The 15732-nt window shown below is 38.4% G+C and overlaps 1 protein-coding gene and 1 pseudogene across 1 annotated transcript in view; one reads left to right on the forward strand and one right to left on the reverse strand.

The window, feature by feature from the left end:
- Positions 1-1151: 1151 nt before the first annotated feature.
- Positions 1152-15732, forward strand: part of LOC145479972 (WD repeat-containing protein 1-B-like) — a 49275-nt gene continuing 34694 nt past the window's right edge. The window contains exons 1-3 of the mRNA XM_081458459.1: positions 1152-1374; positions 1534-1655; positions 7524-7614. Coding sequence (XP_081314585.1) covers positions 1167-1374; positions 1534-1655; positions 7524-7614 — 421 coding nt within the window. The 5' untranslated portion in view covers positions 1152-1166. The remainder of the gene's footprint in view (positions 1375-1533; positions 1656-7523; positions 7615-15732) is intronic.
- LOC145480002 (uncharacterized) lies at positions 1662-7517 on the reverse strand (annotated as a pseudogene).

Raw genomic sequence — 15732 nt, forward strand, 5'->3', positions numbered from 1 at the left:
TCTCAAACTATCACACTATACTCAAACAGCAATCGTGAAAAGAACGAGTCAGTCAAAAAATTGCATGCATAATTAATGTAAGGGGTGGTGCGAAAATCTTGCCAACCTCCCTGTAAAAATAAGAGAGCCCCTCTGCCAGTTTTGCCCGCAAAGTATAACTTCCACTGACAGAATCGCTATGATAACGATGACGACCACAAAGCGCTTTGTGGTGTTTTGAATAGGCCACAAAGCGCTTTGTGGTGTGAAAAATTGGAAAAACCAAATTATTTCAGAAAATAGCTGTGAGATATTTGCGAGTCAACGAGCCATCCAGTTTTCAATGTTAAATCCCAAAATAAAACACCACATAGCGCTTTGTGGTGTTTTGCATTGGCCACAAAGCGCTCTGTGGTGTTTTGAATAGGCTACAAAGTGCTGTGTGGTTTTTCGACTGTACTACTGCTAGCTACTGCTGTTTTGTAAAGCAAAGCGAACTAGGAACAGTTAGAAAGCACTCCGGCCATAAAATCTACTTGACAAGAAACTTTCTGTAATAAATGTTCGATGCTACGGGAGACGGCAAATCAAAAAAGGTTCAATCAGCCTCAACAAACTTATACTGAGTAGAGGGCTTTCGCGAACCGGCTTTCGTGTGAGTGACAAGATTGGGAATAGAGAAATATTGCGCAGTTTGAGTGGTAGTTTTATGACACCGAAACTAAAATTGGTTACACTGCTTCTCAGAGATTTTGTTTTGCCTCTGTAATATCATTGAACGATCTGAACGATTTGAAGATAATCGAAGCGCGGAGTTTAATATTGGCTGGCCGGGAACACACAGTTCGCAAACCGGAGAGCAACCACTGTTTAAATCTTCGATCGAACTTTCATGTTGAATTTGAAACTGAAAATACCCTAAGCGGTCAATTTCCGATAGAAATCTTGTGATGTAAATGCAATTCTTGCAAATAGTCGCTGCATGTTTACGTTCAGAGTCACTCTGGTTCAGAGTTAAGACCTACAAAGTCAAATACTGCTTCCATAAGCTACCTCTCGAAAATTCGATTTTGCTCGAAGACCAAACTACAACGGAGTTTAGTTACCAGTCTTATGCTGCGTGTTATTAGATAGAACGCATGATATGATTGGCTCCGTATATTCCATTACGTCAGAGGAAATGCCACATGGGACAAATGGGACATAACTGCAACCGTACATCCGTTTCTTTTGGTCACGTGGTCAACGATATTTTAAGACGAGTAGCACTGGGGACGAGAATGGGAAGAGGTGTGACTGAGACTCAGGAAAACACAAATACTTTAAGACAGTGGATTTCTGTGATTCAGAGAAGACCGGTACAGAGAACAGGAACGATAATGTCTTTTGAGCAAGGTAAGCACCTTATTTATTTCAAAGGTTCACATCTGCGTTAATTTATAATCCATAGCGTGAACAATTTACATGGTCAAGTTGCAGCAGCTCGTCTCGTTCAGGTGCTTGTGTGCATTCAAAGGTCTGGGTCATTTCAGTGAGCTTTGTTAATGTTTACAGGACACATATTTGCTACTTCGCCAAGGACTGTGAGAGGGAGACCGACAGTCCTAAAGGGAGATCCTAAAGGGAAGAATTTCTTATATACGAATGGTAACAACGTTATAATCCGCGATATAGAGGTGAGCTTAAGATTTCTGCAAGCCATTATAAGTTAAGTCATCGTAATTCAATCTAAAGCTTAAAGTAAGGAACATGTATGCTGCAGCATCGCAAACCACAAATGAGTCAAGCGGGAGACAAAGATTTCATGACTATTGAGGCGTTAAAAGTTTAAAACAGTACCATTCAACTGTGAGGGAATTTCCTTAATTAATTTCCGCAAAGTTCGTGCCATGAACTAAAGGACTTTTAAGTGAAGAATCTAGAAAAGCCGCTCTAAGAAAGCTTTGTGAAATTACATCTCTGTGTAATCGTAGAGGAGTATGTTCTGCTAGCTATAGTACTGTAGCTTATAAGGTCGAACAGGTTTAGCTGCTTTTTCTCCTGCAGCACGAGAAACCATCTTTGCATGACCATAAAAGGAAATATTTGGCCCTCGTTAATTATTTTGTTTAGTTTGCATAAAGTTCTTTGTTTAACTTGCACGCCAGTATTAAACTTCTAATCCTTTAGAAGCGAGAAAATTCAAGTTACTAGATTTTCATCAGTCACAGTAAAAGCAACCTACTATGCATGTACATGTATATAGAGTGTATTAAACAAATAATAATTATTTTAAACACAAAACAAAAACTGAAAATAAGTTCATCAGTTTCACTGATTCAATCAATGCATTGGAGAAAATTTTAAAATTTGTTTTATTGAGACAGACTTCTTTTTTAATAATTTCTATTATTATGTTTTTGCACCATATAAGGTCAGGAAGTGCTACTCAAAAATATATTAGTATCCAGTTGGGCCGGGCCTCTGGTCATCTCTTTCTCAGCCAGCAAATTTAGCTGGCCGCCATCACGTAGCAACAACCCTTTATTAAAGCTCTTCACTGCTTAAGGTTACTGTAGACCTTCGAGGGCCTATTTTGTCCAATTTTTTTTTTTACACAAAATTCAAGACTTTTACTTTATCTGAATTTTCCAAGAAAAACTATTTCAAAAACTTAAGACGCGACGCATTATCCACAAAAACGTGAATTCTTAAAACGAGTCAATGAACCACAAACTCTGATGAGCCAATTAAAATATGTCAACCTTTGAGTTGAGCAGTTACAATTTTCGTGGCAACTGATCTCATCCACGGAGTCATATTTGGCTTCTTTTGATTACGTCTTGCAATTTCTTACAGAGAAATCGTCGCTTTTGTTGATTGTTTTCGTCTCTTAAGTGATAGACTAGGTGCTTCGCATTCCCACATTTAAACGCAAGCGCAAATCACGAGCGAATGTTTCGTCGATGCCCTGCTCTAGCTTCTTCTGGCTCAAAGGTTGCGGAATTACCAACAAATTTAATTGCTGATGTCTGACAAGACTGCCCCAAACGCTCCTTTCCACTGCTTTATGGAGTGTTTTTCAATAATCTACTAAAACAAAAAGGCAGATGAATTGCGCGTTTAGTTTTTTCGTAAATGTGTAAATATCCGCACTCAACTCGGCTCGCCGAGTAGGCCTGTTCAAGGCTATTCCGCTAGCATTCCTCTTTTTTCCTTTTCCTTCTTTATCATTTATCTGCTGATTCAGTTTAGATTGTGAATGTTTCACGGCAGACAATGTAAGATATAAAGATATACTGTAAATGTAAACATTGCACACTCATTCCTGGGAAGCATTATTGTAGCCTACTGGGAAGTTTAAAGCTGCGTTTCATTAGTTGGCGGCATGGCCACATTGACAACCGCTTCAGTGAGGTGCGAAAACTGTGAATTTCTTTTGAGGCTGAAAACTTAAGGCTTATTTTTGCGTGAATTACCTCTATTCAAATGAATTAATAGTGTATGTAGATTTATTGGATTTCAACGAAACTTGGCCAAAATGTTCGTTAGATATTAGCGCACCACAGGGTGTGACCATTTTCCGGAAGGCACCTCTGAAGGTCTACAGTAACCTTAAATGAATTAAATTTACCATTTAATACATAGCTTTTTGGGCAATTCTGCAGCGTCCTGTAAGTGTCAGAAAAAGTTGAAACTAAATTGAAATCTAGATTACATGTATGTAAGCGATATTATGACACATGGACATCCACAAAGAAGCTAGATCACCTTATTGTTGCACATAAAGCAGATAAGTGTGATCATCTTTTTCTACAAGGTCAAGCTGTAGGTAAAGGAAAAATTAAGTCACTTGCAGCCCTGTAAGGCTATAGAAAAACTCAGTTTGAGCCATATTGCCTTACTTATCTTTATATGTACATATACCGGTACTTGTGTCACAGTTTAGTTTTACAGTGCTGCGCGGTACCGTGAACACCCAGACAGTTTTTTCGACCTTTTTATGACATATTTTTGACATATTTTTGACATATTTTTGACGAGTTGATACAGGCGGGATAGAATTCGGCAGGAAACCAAACATGACTAAAGTGCTGGACTTTTAAAAGCTCATGGTTGTGAAAGATATACTGACATATTGGTCAAGAGTTCTACAATGCTACACACTCACGTTCAAAATGCTTGTAAGTTTTCCTTTTCTAAAATATTTGAACTCGGGTTTGCTTGACGATCCGTTTTTTTTTTTTCTACGACCTGACAGCTGTCTCGCAAACAAAATTGTATTTTTATTCTATTTTGCACTAGCTGATGTTCAGCTAGTGTGACTGAATAGGTATGGTGGAAGCTTTGATAATGGAAGAGCCATACCTGCAATGTACAGAGAACAAGTGTTGGACCTTTATCATGATGGATTTGGCAAACGTCAAATCACACAGGAAATTTGTTTGAGCCCCGGTTTTGAACAGAAAGTGATAGACCATGACAATGAACAAAATACATCCCTCAAAGGCATTAGAGTTGGCTTTCCTAGTCCCAAAATGGATGAACGGAGTACGCCACTAGGACAGGCTGCTTTCAAAATTCAGCGCTAAGCATCTAATGCAAATTTTACTAGAAATCTTTTGCATTCATTTTCCGGCGTTGATTTTTACAATATACTGGACGGTCCATCTAATGGATTTGAACTGCTAAACGTCTTTGATGAAGTTCTTCAAGAGCATCGAGCTGATGGGAGTGCAGTGCTTGAGCGGTGAGACTGCGTGGTCATGGATAATTTTGGCTTCCACCACGGTCATCGCATTGAACCAGTGCTCAGGGACATGTTAGTCGATTGCGGTGTAAGACTATTATTTCAGCCACCTTACTCGCCACATTTCAACACCTGTGACTATTGCTTCCACGCGATAAAGGCATTTTTACGTTGCCACCAGATGTTAGCTGTCAATTAAACCAAAATCGCAATAGTGCAGGTGATGCTCAACATTACTGCCAATAGCTCATATGCATATTTCAAGCACTGTGGATGCTTTTTATGAGCAATACTTTTTTTACCTTTTTGTAAACCAGATCAGAAAACTCAACTAAGAAAAATGTTACATGATATCTGTGAACACAACACATCATATTTACAAAGTTTGCTGTTTGTTGACGTTGTTGAGTTGCAAAATACATATTATAGACGTAGTAACGCAAGAGGTACAACTACAAGAGCGGAATGTAAACGAAGATTTGTTTGGCTAATAACTACAACAGTAGTTGATTGACAGTAGTTGATTTTTCCAGAAAAATCAACAAATGAACAAGAATCTGAAATTCACAATGCTATGAAGCCGAGTTGTTTGTTATCTGACCTTGATAAATACTCCCCACATTCAAATAAATCAGTGTGCAGGAACTGTTGAGTTCACTTTAGTTTACCTTAATTTTACTTGAGAAAAACAACACGAGGAATATAACTCAATCCTAAAAACATAACATTACAAGAAGAGAAATAAGATGCCTTCTATCCTGTGAGTGGTGATACACTCCATTTATAAATAGATGTTTACATTTGATTTCTCATATTGATCTATAATCATCGGAAGTCTCCAGTTTTTGTCTTCACACCAGTCGGGAACCTTTTTGAGCGCTCTATGCAAAATAATCAGATCCCTATCCAACCGGCTTCTGTTCGCATACTTTACTTGATTTTGTGCCTTCAATCTAGGTCTCATAACAAAGAAAAACGAAGATTTTGCATGCTCACGTGCGGCTGTGAAACTTTTGAGATGGGTTTCCTCTTCTTGTGCCTTGTTTTCCAGAGATCAAATTTCACACTGAAGTTGGCTAATTTTCATTTTGTGTTTGGGATGCTTTTCTATGATTTTACGTCCACCGATGTCCGTGCAAGGAGGTTTTGAGCATTTTACTTTTGTGTGACCACTGTAACAACAGTTGTTACAGAGTCGAGCTCGAATATCACTAAGCGACTAAAAATGTCTGGATTCACTGTTCAGTTTCTCCAATTCTTCTTTTGTGCTGGTAACTTGTACTTTCAAAACCTTAAGATTTTCTCCCATTTCCTGTCGCTGGCAGTCCAAAGGACTTTTCTCTGCATTTTTTGGAGCTGTTGTAGATGCGAGATGTGCACCAGGTGTTGGTGTGAAAGACAAATGCTTTGGTTGCAGCGACTTGAATTTGTTAGAAGTGGAAGAACTCGGCATTTCCACGTCCAATCATCTCAGTTTTCTCGGCAGCGGCGAGTCTACTTCGCTTGCCTGAAGAAAAATCTTTCCGTAGTCCCGATCCTTGACTTCTTTTGCACTCCTTAGCATCTCGCCGAAAGCAAAATCATCTGGATCTTCCGACAGATTCATCATATCGCCGTCTTCGTCGCGATATCTTACACGAATGTTTGAAGTGGGTAAGTGTGCAAGTGCTGAACAGTTTTGCTTTATCACCTGCATAAGCTTAGCAAGGGAGATATCCTTGATCAAGAAAGTACTAAATCTTTCCTCCCCGTACTTCACCTTCACATGGTATGTTGCCATGGTCTTTGTCATGGATGTCACGCTGGGAGATCTACTCCGCCTTACAAGATTATCTGCTCCCTGATTGGCCAGTTGCCAATTACCAAGCATCAAACTCGTCAAATATATGTCAAAAAAATGTCAAAAAACCGTCTGGGTGTTCACGGTACTGCACACAGCACTGTAAATCTTTGTCCAACAACATGAAAAAAGGATCAAAAAAGGATGATGTTCAAAATTGACATTGTTGTTCTGTTGAGCTTCTGCTCTGCCCCATTTTTCGAGTTTTTGATTTCGAAGATCAGAGGCTAGCGTTGCTGTGAAAATGGCAGCAAGCAAGAATTCCACTGACAGCATGCCACTTCATTGAGCTGCTGAGGCCTGCCAAAGCTATTTTTGGTAAAGTTTTAAGCTGTTCTGTACATTAAGCCACTTTTTAAATGGTCTACAACAACAACTGGTACAAGTAAATGATATTTTTGGGTGTATAGGCCTCATCACTTGAGCGGTCAGAAACGGGATATGACCTAGCTAAGATTTCTTTGGCAACATGAACAGCCACGGTCTGAAAATTATTTTGAGCCCTGATAATTTACTGATAATTTTGAACCCTGATAATGTGAAATTTTCTTCCCATTTTCATTTCTTGCTTTGTGAATTAGTTTAGTCTTAATTATTATTTGTTCCCTTCGTTCCTTCGTTTCTTTATTTGTAAATAAGCAGCAGCCAACTCAAAAGCTTTGCTACTTTGGCTGTTGCACACTGACTCAAATTGAACATATAGTTATATAACCTCTATCAGTATGTTTTCTATAGTTTCTTTTTTGTCTTACCTTCCTTTTGTACCTGAATAGTGTGAATAAAGATTGTTGTTATTACTATTAATAATTACTATTAGAACTTTGTGGTATGTTAATCAATAAGCATGTAGTACAGGTACATTTTTCATTAATTTTGTTTCAAGTGATTTGAACTAAGCAGAGTTGTTGTACATGTATAAAGAACTTTGTTATTTGCTCATGAAAGTAAAATTTTTAACCTCTATTGTACATGCAGAATCCAAAAATTTGTGATGTGTACAGTCAACATGCCAAAGAGGCAACTGTTGCTGTATATGCACCCAGTGGATATTACATTGCATCAGGAGGTAAGCTGCTAAATTTGTACATGAATTATGACTAAGTTAATTCAGAGGGACAGTAACTAAAATCAACCAATCAGATTGCTCCACTGCCAGTCCAATATCTATCTATCGGATACTACCTTATTCTCACTAAATTTCCCCAGTATTAATTTGGCGAAAAGTCAAGTGCCATATTTTGTGAGTATTAAATTTTGCGATTTTGAAAGGATATTAGAATTGAAGTGTATTAAATTTCGTGAATTTTTTTTCTATTCTTTAAAGGGAACCTCGGCTTAAAAATAGTTTTGTTGTCAAATAATACTTCATGCCTATCTCTAACAATTCCAGTGGTTTTGAATCAACATTTCATTACATGATTCAAATGCAAAGTGTTCATTTTTGATAAAAAATGTCCTGCACACCGCCATGTTTTCTTCTGAAATGTTTCATGGGAATTAGTGACGTCACTGTGTGTCGAAGACTTCCAATATGGTGTCTGCTGAGGAATTTTCAGTGACTCCATATTGATTTGAACCAGAGTACGAAGAGGGAGAAAAAAGCAGCAGTGATCCAAGTTCAGACAAAAATTCAGGTGGCAGCAACGAGGAAGGTTGCTGACGTCTATTGAGCCTGGAGTGGTGCAAATGTTCGAACTGTGCCACAACAACATTGAGCCAACCCAGAGAATGTTTGTGTTGTCAAGAGGTTGCTGAAACATCAGCACTAGCTGACTTTAACAGCGAACCAATTACCTGTATTACACAACAAGATGATTTTAGGGTAGTTTGGTTAAATGCAGCAGTGCTTAAGACAACCCTTATCCGCATAAAATATTTGATGCAAGGCATGGATTTGTCTGCTACTGAAGTTCCAAGTGAGTACGTATATATTTAATTTAAGCTCCCATGTGATTCATTAAAAATATGTCCATATAAAAAATTATTCTTATGAAGTGTACCAGTTGTTATTTATAATCCGGGCTACTATGTCATGTTTCACTTTTATAGTAACCATATTTAGTGATTTTGCGGTGCTCACTTCCTCAGTTTTGTCAATAACATCACTTAGCATTTCCTGCAGCACAGGCTCAGCATCATGTCACCCAGTAACCTTGCTCCATGCAATTTTATATCTTAGCTACCCTTTCCTCTGGCCACTTTGGATTGTTGCCTGAAACATCACAAAGCATAGCTGTGATCCCAGGGCTGTGTTACCTAATATGTGCATGCTTCATTTCGGACCTACCCAATAGGTGTTTGGTCAAATCATGGGCCACAAAAATTCCATTTTTTATTTTGTATTGACTTGTGGAATAAAGTTCACTATAAAGTGCCTATACAGCCAACAGGGTTTTTGTAGTTTTGGTATCTCTATAATGTGTAGAAAGGTATTCTAAGAAAAGAAACTGGATTCCGACATGTTAATGCCCTAAAATCTAGCTTTAAAGTTCCCGCTTCAACCAAACCCAGTGAAGTTGACCGTGAGTCAGTGCAAAAAAAGAGTCTGGGTTTCGGAATGGGTTGTGACGTCAAGTCAGGACTTGCCAAATCCTGCTAGTTCAGGTAACTTGTTTCAGTAGTGGTGAGGAGTTTTCATCGACAAAAAACAAACTGAAGTTGGTGAAACAATGGGGTTGTCAGGCAAGCAAAATAAAAGCATGAAGCTTTGAAACCTTCCTGAAGTGACATCATTCGTCACCAATCTTTCATTACGCAGTCAACTTCATTGGGTGTGCTGAAGCGGGAAATTTAAAGCTTGATTTCATGGCAAAAAAAAGCATCTGAATTCATTTTTTTGGTTTGAAGGCATTTTTAGATGTTATAGAGATACCAAAACCACAAAAACCCTGTAGGCGGTATGGACACTTTAAGTGCTGAATTGTCAAGTGAATATTGCATTGCTACCCTGAGTACCAAGGGAATGGGTGTGTTTTCAAAAAGTAGATAAGAACATTATAGTTAACAATAGGGGTACATACATGTACTCTCTAATTTGGGAAACAACTGGATTAACTACAGGTCAAATTACATGACATTGAGAGAGCACTTGTGTGATTTTTAGGATAAATTTTTAACAATTGTACAGTACATGCTATTGTCTTACCTGTTGTCATGTCACATTGTGATTATGATCAAGAGCAGTGAGCTTTGTTGCTTCCTCCATCACCTTGTGGGAATAGTGTGTATGCTTAGGTAAGTGTGTAAGGTAAAGGGAGTGGTATGCCTGTAGTGCTATGGTGCATACACAGTCAGTAAGATGAGGAAGAGTCTTGAGCAACCTTGTGTCGAGCTATTTTTAACAATTCATTGTGTGGTGGAGAACCTGGAGTGAGCCACTTTTTTCGTCGCCCGCTTTCAATGAGAGCATTATGCTGGCATTTTTTTGAACACTCTGTTGGTTGGAAAATCATGTCCATTTACTACATGGTTTGTTATTGACAACCACTTCTCCTTCAGGATTTCTGCATTTCCCTGGCAAGTCTTAATACTCCACCAAAAGTGATTTGTGATTGAGGGAACCCATTGGCTCAACTTTCCACAGCCCTTCTTTTTTGAGGATGCCGACAGTTTTTTTTCTGGACATTCTTGCAGGCATTCCATCATCAATATGGTGTTTCTTATCTTTTTGTTCCTCTCTCATATATTTCTTAATTTGGGGATGAGAGTCAGTTGAAACCCCTGCCACAGTCACTCCTGCCTCCTCAATGCTTTTAAGTGTTTCTGTAAAACCTTTCTTTTCCAAAGCATTGAGTTTTTTACTTCACAAACTGACACAACCGTGAAGTCTACAACCTTGTCACTTTGAACATCCAACATTGTGTGAGTCCCATATGTAGCACTGTGGCCTGGGGAATTACAGCGGCTATCTCCAGCTAGTTTCACTGGCTTCCCCTGTCTTTTAGAGTGTTAATTAGATTGTTTTGTTCTTTCTTCCAGCAAGCATCAATAACAGGGAAGACATATTTCCTCTTAAGGCATAGTAGCAATCTTTTCCAGTGGATTTCAAATTAATGACAGAAGCAAACTGCTGAAATTTTGAAAGGTGTATGCCACTGAAAAATCTCCAGGAATACAAGGTTGTGTTTACCAGGTAAAGTTACAACCATTTAAACAAATTATGCCGACAGAATATTGCAACCCTTCATTTTGTCTCTCCTCAATTTCCTCATTGATCACTGGGGAACCAGATTTTGGGCACAATTTTAATAGTTCCCTGAGATTATCTTCATAGACCAGCAGAAGTATTGAAGCATTCCTCATATTCATTTAAACTTGGTGCTGTACTTATTTGAGAGGACTGAGATGAGCATTCATAATAGATGCGAGGTAACAAAAGAAAAATACATACGCTGTAATGCTAAGTGAAAGTTAAAGGCAGGAAATAAACAGACAACAAGATAATGCATTAATGGAATATTTTTATTTCAGCTTTTAATAAATTACATGATAAAAGAACTTGTTCAGTTCAAACAAAGCAAAGTAACTGTTCTTCTCACCGCTTGATGCTTCCATTTGGTCGCTCTCACCACACTGGAGGCACGCACTTTCGGTGCAGGTTTGTGTGCAAACGTCATAGGAACTGTGTCATCTTTCAACTTCCATTTTGCCCCTCCCAACAACTTATTCCGCAGGTCCACACTTTCATCGAAACATCTTGGATCATAATGATGAGAACACAAATATGGACACTTTGGTAAATTTTCTTTGGGCCAGCCAATTGCAATTAGCGTCTTCTTTCTTAATTCCCCCTGAACTGTTTCCGGAACCTGATGGAACGTGACTTTGTTTTCGCCTTTTCCAGCTGTGTCAGTTTGTTTCTTAGACTCGTTGTTACAGCCATATGCACAACAATGTGGCATTTCAAGTCTTCGCAATACTGGTAGGCTATAAATAGTGTTATATTAGAAATACTACCCTATTTATCTGTAACTTTAAACTGTACACGCTTTAATGCTCCCAACGTAGGTCAAAAAACCCGCCATCAGCCCGCCATGTTGAAAGTCTGACAATGCACTGACGTCATAATCTCCCAGCGAACTTTGTGCTGAAAAACATGGCCACAGGCAGCGAGTTTGAAAGCACAAAATTTGACAAATCTAAGGCCGAGCATTCAAAGAAAAAACAAATCTGCAACTTTTAAGCACTAAAACAGACCTCCACAAAGGTAAATTGTACAGGTCCAGAAAATATCCATACTCCCCCACAGAAGGGATTGAAATTTCTTGGGGGGTTGAGGGGGTTCTGTAAGATCAAAAAATTTAAAGAAATGTGTGAAGTTTTATTGGAATTTCCAGAGGTGTGGGGGGTCTTGGAAAAAATCATTGATCATCATTGTAAACGATAGCAAACATGACAAAGCATAAGGTACAGTATTCCACAATAGGTACATCTACATGTACAGTACCGCTCAAAAGTAAGTTACCATCTTCTCATGAGACAAGATTCTCGTCTTGCGAGATGAGACTTTCATCTCGCAAGACGAGTCTCATCTCATGAGAACTTTAAAAAACTGTAAGTACGGCTGCCTGAACTTCTCGCAAGATTTTAATAGCCTATTGTAAAGCAAACAATGCAGCAACAACACAGCAAAACTTTGTGGGATCTGACGAAGCTTTGCTTGTGAGCACCTGCGCCGGATTTCCAATGTTTACTATGTTCATAAGAGATGTAACTCCAGAAATTTTCAACCCACATGGCTTGAGAATGGTATCTGTGAATGTATTTGCTGCAAATTTTTCAGTTTTCAATCGAAAACATATCATTCATGACTTCCACTGTGTCTAGACCTGTACGCTGAAATTGTTTCTTTTGCTGATCGATCCCAGCAGCTTCTTTCGCCAAGCAAACACCGCGATTAATGAAGTCATTTACTTCACTTCAGTGGAAAGGTGCTGTATACATGAAAGAAAGGTTAATAGTGTCATGTTTAGAAGCAAACACGGACCCTTCAGGACTTTTCTTGGCCTTCGAGCGGTTCACAATTTTCATAACTGTGTTTCGATCGCTGATCGACGTGCGTTACTAACTTTGCAGCTAAGCGAGTTCCGTGACACAGCTTATCTTGCAGCATTTGCTATTAAAAACTCCTTTAAAGCCATTTCATTTTTGAAACGCTTCTCTTTGTTTGTAGGGTTCTCCAAAAGCCTTTTATCGATCAATGTACATGTAGGCAAAGTCAACATCAATACAACTAATTTGACCAAAAGATCACAATCTTTCTATCAATCGCTCAACAGACTTTGACTTTCTTGGTAAGGGCGTTTAACAAGGAAATTAAGATCAACATAACTTTCAGTATTCAAACTGACGTCTTCTGCATCCCATTTCACCTTCCAATTCTTTGGACACTTCTGCTACAGCAGGTATATTTTCCAGGTTGCAGGTTGCACGTTGAAACTCAATTATAACTGGAAAACCGCTGGCACTAAAAATAATTTATAACCTGTATACTCGTCAGAGGTTCTTACATAAGGTAGTTCACGTCTTTCACATAGTGAAAACACAATCGCTCCGGTATAAGTACTTATCGATCGACACGCTGATCACATGAGACCAGTGAAATCTCTTCAAAGCCATCTGGATGGCTGCTCCACTGATGTTTCCATCAATTCCAGATTTGGCTCGGGTCTTCCCTCAACAACAGAAGATTGCCATCATAAATGAAGCAAATAAATATAGAAATGAAATAATGTAAGTTTTAAGATTTTAACCAATGGAATATACTAGCACAAGCTCAGTGTGCTTTCATTTTGGTACACACAGGGGAGAAACCAAATTCTGCAGATATTTCAGATGATACTTCAGAAGTTTCTTCAAAAACGATAATTCATTGCAGGCTTAAAATTATAGGAATATACTCCTCCCATCGCTTTGGCTGGTTTGGCACTTAGGTGGAAGCCACCTTACAGAGCGATTGTAAACAGTGTCGTGTAACAGTCATGGTAAGTCTACCACCTGTACATTTCTTTTAAGTGCCAGCGGTTTTCCTGTTATTAAATTTCAACCTGCAAAATATACCTGCCGCTTCTGCCACATGCGTTTGTTATTTTGGCAAGGGACGCGTGCATTAAGTCACATTTTCGATTTGTTATATTATCAAAAATTCACTTCCTTTCCTGCTGTCAGACGAAACATGTACAGATTTACCAAAGTTCTCTTTCCGTTGGTTAATATTGCGATTTTTCAGATTGTTTACATTCAATTTTATATATGAAAACAACGGTTTTACAATTCAAAAGTGAGTTCAAAGGACACACACGCTTATGCAAATTCACTACGTACAAAGTAAAAATAATCCGGAGACTGTTGACACTTTACTCATCGATTACTCAAGCACTTTCACCAATGTCTTGATTTGAGAATACAAAACAATGTTTCCATTCACTTTCTTCATTTTCAATGATAGTATTGGGTCTTGCGAAGCAAGTTTCCACTTAAAAGCTGTCGTTCATATTTATGCAAAGTCAACAGGCTGCAATGAAATAATTAAAGCAACCACCGAACTTGAGTTTTGGCAAACCTCTTTGATGTTCATTTTTCATCACTTTCATTTAAGTTTTTCGCTTGTAAGTTAAAGTTGGCTCCCTTGAAGCAGCGTGTAAAACAAGAGCCCACAAAACCAGATGCTCTCACGGGGTAAACTACACCGCGTCACGAGAAATTAATCGTTTTCTCGCAAGCTAACTGCTTGTAATTTATTCCAAAATATACGCTTCAGTGGTTCTCACGAGACAAGACTCTCATCTCTCGAGACGAGAGGTGGTAACTTACTTTTGAGCAGTACTGTATATTTACACTCTGATAAACTTTGTTCTTGTCATGTTCTGTTTGACAACTGCACAAGCGAGATTTTAGGCATTAAATTTCACGATTTTAATTTTCGCATGTCCTGTCTTTCGCGAGTATTAAATTTCATGATTTTTCCAAAGTCGTGAAAATTATGAAATTTAGTGAGAATAAGGTAAATGTTCCCATACGGTCTCTTACTCTTGGAGATTTTCTTTTAGTTTTATGGCTAACATTTCTGAAAAAAAATTGCTTTCACATGAAATATTCAGGACTTTTCTTTTCCTCACAACTCCCAGTTTGTGTGAATTATGAAAGCTGGCCTGGATAAAGATTAAAGTTCAATAATTTTTGTGCACTTTTGTTTATGGCATGAAGTCCAATTTTCTCCACTAGTTAGTTGTGACCTCTCACACATAAACCTACACTAATGGATACATGTATTTGTTAAATAATCATTGTAAATGAGGGTCACCACTGTTTTGTCAAATTGTTTGTCACCTTTGTTATCTTCAGGATGCATACTTCATAGACTAATTTATTATTCAACATATGAAGCATTAATTTAAGCTAAAAACAAATTGAACAAAAATGTGACTGGAGGAAAAACCCAGTCATTCTAACCTACACGCTACATGAACTTTTTGCTGAATAGCCTCTTTAACTGCAATCATACATGTATGTACATCAGCCGTGGGTTTCATGGGGTGGATGCACAGGCAGTGCATGAGGTTTGCCTATGGATTCATCTCAGGAACAAACGAAGCACAAAATGAGACCAAGACAAAACCTGGCGAATCATGCGTTCTTCAATGACTGTATCTTCATGCTCTTGTTTGTCTTTGTTTTCTTCAGTATTCCCTTGTATTGTTCAGTATTAGACCACAAAACCAAAGAGATTTTTATTTGAAACCTTATCAAAACACACTGAGCAGATTAAAATCATCAGAAGGTTGCTGAAAACGTTTTTGACACAGCATGATACTGCACGGTTTCATCCAGTTTTTCCCATGGGCATGCGCTGGTTCTGCCCTTGCAGTTCACGCATTCCGATGTGCACATGGAAAAGGAAAAGGGGAAACAATCAATAGTCACCATTGGGATTTGAACTCCAGGTGTCTCGCATGGCAAGCTGGCACTTATCACACTGAGCTACTTGTATATAAGTTAGTGGGGACGAAATTATTAATGTTTTATTTATGTACCGCAGACGCAAGTGTTTCACTTAGTCTATAGAGTGTGCGCACATGGCGTCATCAAATTCTCAAATCCAAAACTAAAGAGCCCCTAAAGGTTTTATCTTCATCAGGCATAAAAGGTACTAAATTTATATCTGTTTACAACCTTCCAGCTCAAT

This window comes from Orbicella franksi, chromosome 2 (genome assembly GCF_964199315.1).
Source record: "Orbicella franksi chromosome 2, jaOrbFran1.1, whole genome shotgun sequence".
Classification (NCBI taxonomy): Eukaryota; Metazoa; Cnidaria; class Anthozoa; order Scleractinia; family Merulinidae; genus Orbicella; species Orbicella franksi.